The sequence below is a fragment of the Geospiza fortis genome, unplaced genomic scaffold (assembly GCF_000277835.1).
Source record: "Geospiza fortis unplaced genomic scaffold, GeoFor_1.0 scaffold424, whole genome shotgun sequence".
Taxonomy (NCBI): Eukaryota; Metazoa; Chordata; class Aves; order Passeriformes; family Thraupidae; genus Geospiza; species Geospiza fortis.
Genome location: NW_005054354.1, coordinates 4,720,767 through 4,721,223, shown reverse-complemented (window position 1 = coordinate 4,721,223; position 457 = coordinate 4,720,767). Strand labels below are relative to the sequence as shown.

General features: G+C 66.5%; 1 protein-coding gene across 2 annotated transcripts in view; it reads left to right on the top strand.

Annotated features, from left to right (window-relative positions):
• Nucleotides 1-57: 57 nt before the first annotated feature.
• Nucleotides 58-457, top strand: part of MAGI2 (membrane associated guanylate kinase, WW and PDZ domain containing 2) — a 703,939-nt gene continuing 703,539 nt past the window's right edge. For both annotated transcript variants that reach the window (XM_014308028.2, XM_005423532.3), the window contains exon 1: nt 58-389. In XM_014308028.2, the coding sequence (XP_014163503.1) occupies nt 89-389 (301 nt within the window). In that variant the 5' untranslated portion in view covers nt 58-88. The remainder of the gene's footprint in view (nt 390-457) is intronic.

The following is a 457-nucleotide window of genomic DNA, read 5'->3' as shown; positions in this document are numbered from 1 at the left end:
GGCTGCCCCGGGGGCTGGGGGCAGAGAGGGAGGGGGGGAAGAAGCACAAGACTGCAGGGAGGGAGTCGGGCAGAGCATCCCCACGGCAATGTCCAAGGGCTTGAAGAAAAAAAGCCACTGGACGAGCAGAGTCCACGAGATCGTGATCGTGAGGAACCCGGAGGGACAGCTGGGCTTCGAGCTGAAGGGGGGCGCCGAGAATGGGCAGTTCCCCTACCTGGGGGAAGTGAAGCCCGGCAAGGTGGCCTATGAGGGCGGCAGCAAGTTGGTGCCGGAGGAGCTGCTGCTGGAGGTGAACGAGACCCCCGTGGCCGGGCTCACCATCAGGGATGTGCTGGCCGTGATCAAGCACTGCAAGGACCCCATCCGCCTCAAGTGCGTCAAGCAAGGTAAGACAGGCATGGGCCCCCCTCTCTGCCCACCGCCCGGGGGCCGGGGCAGGTCTGGGGGGGGGGGG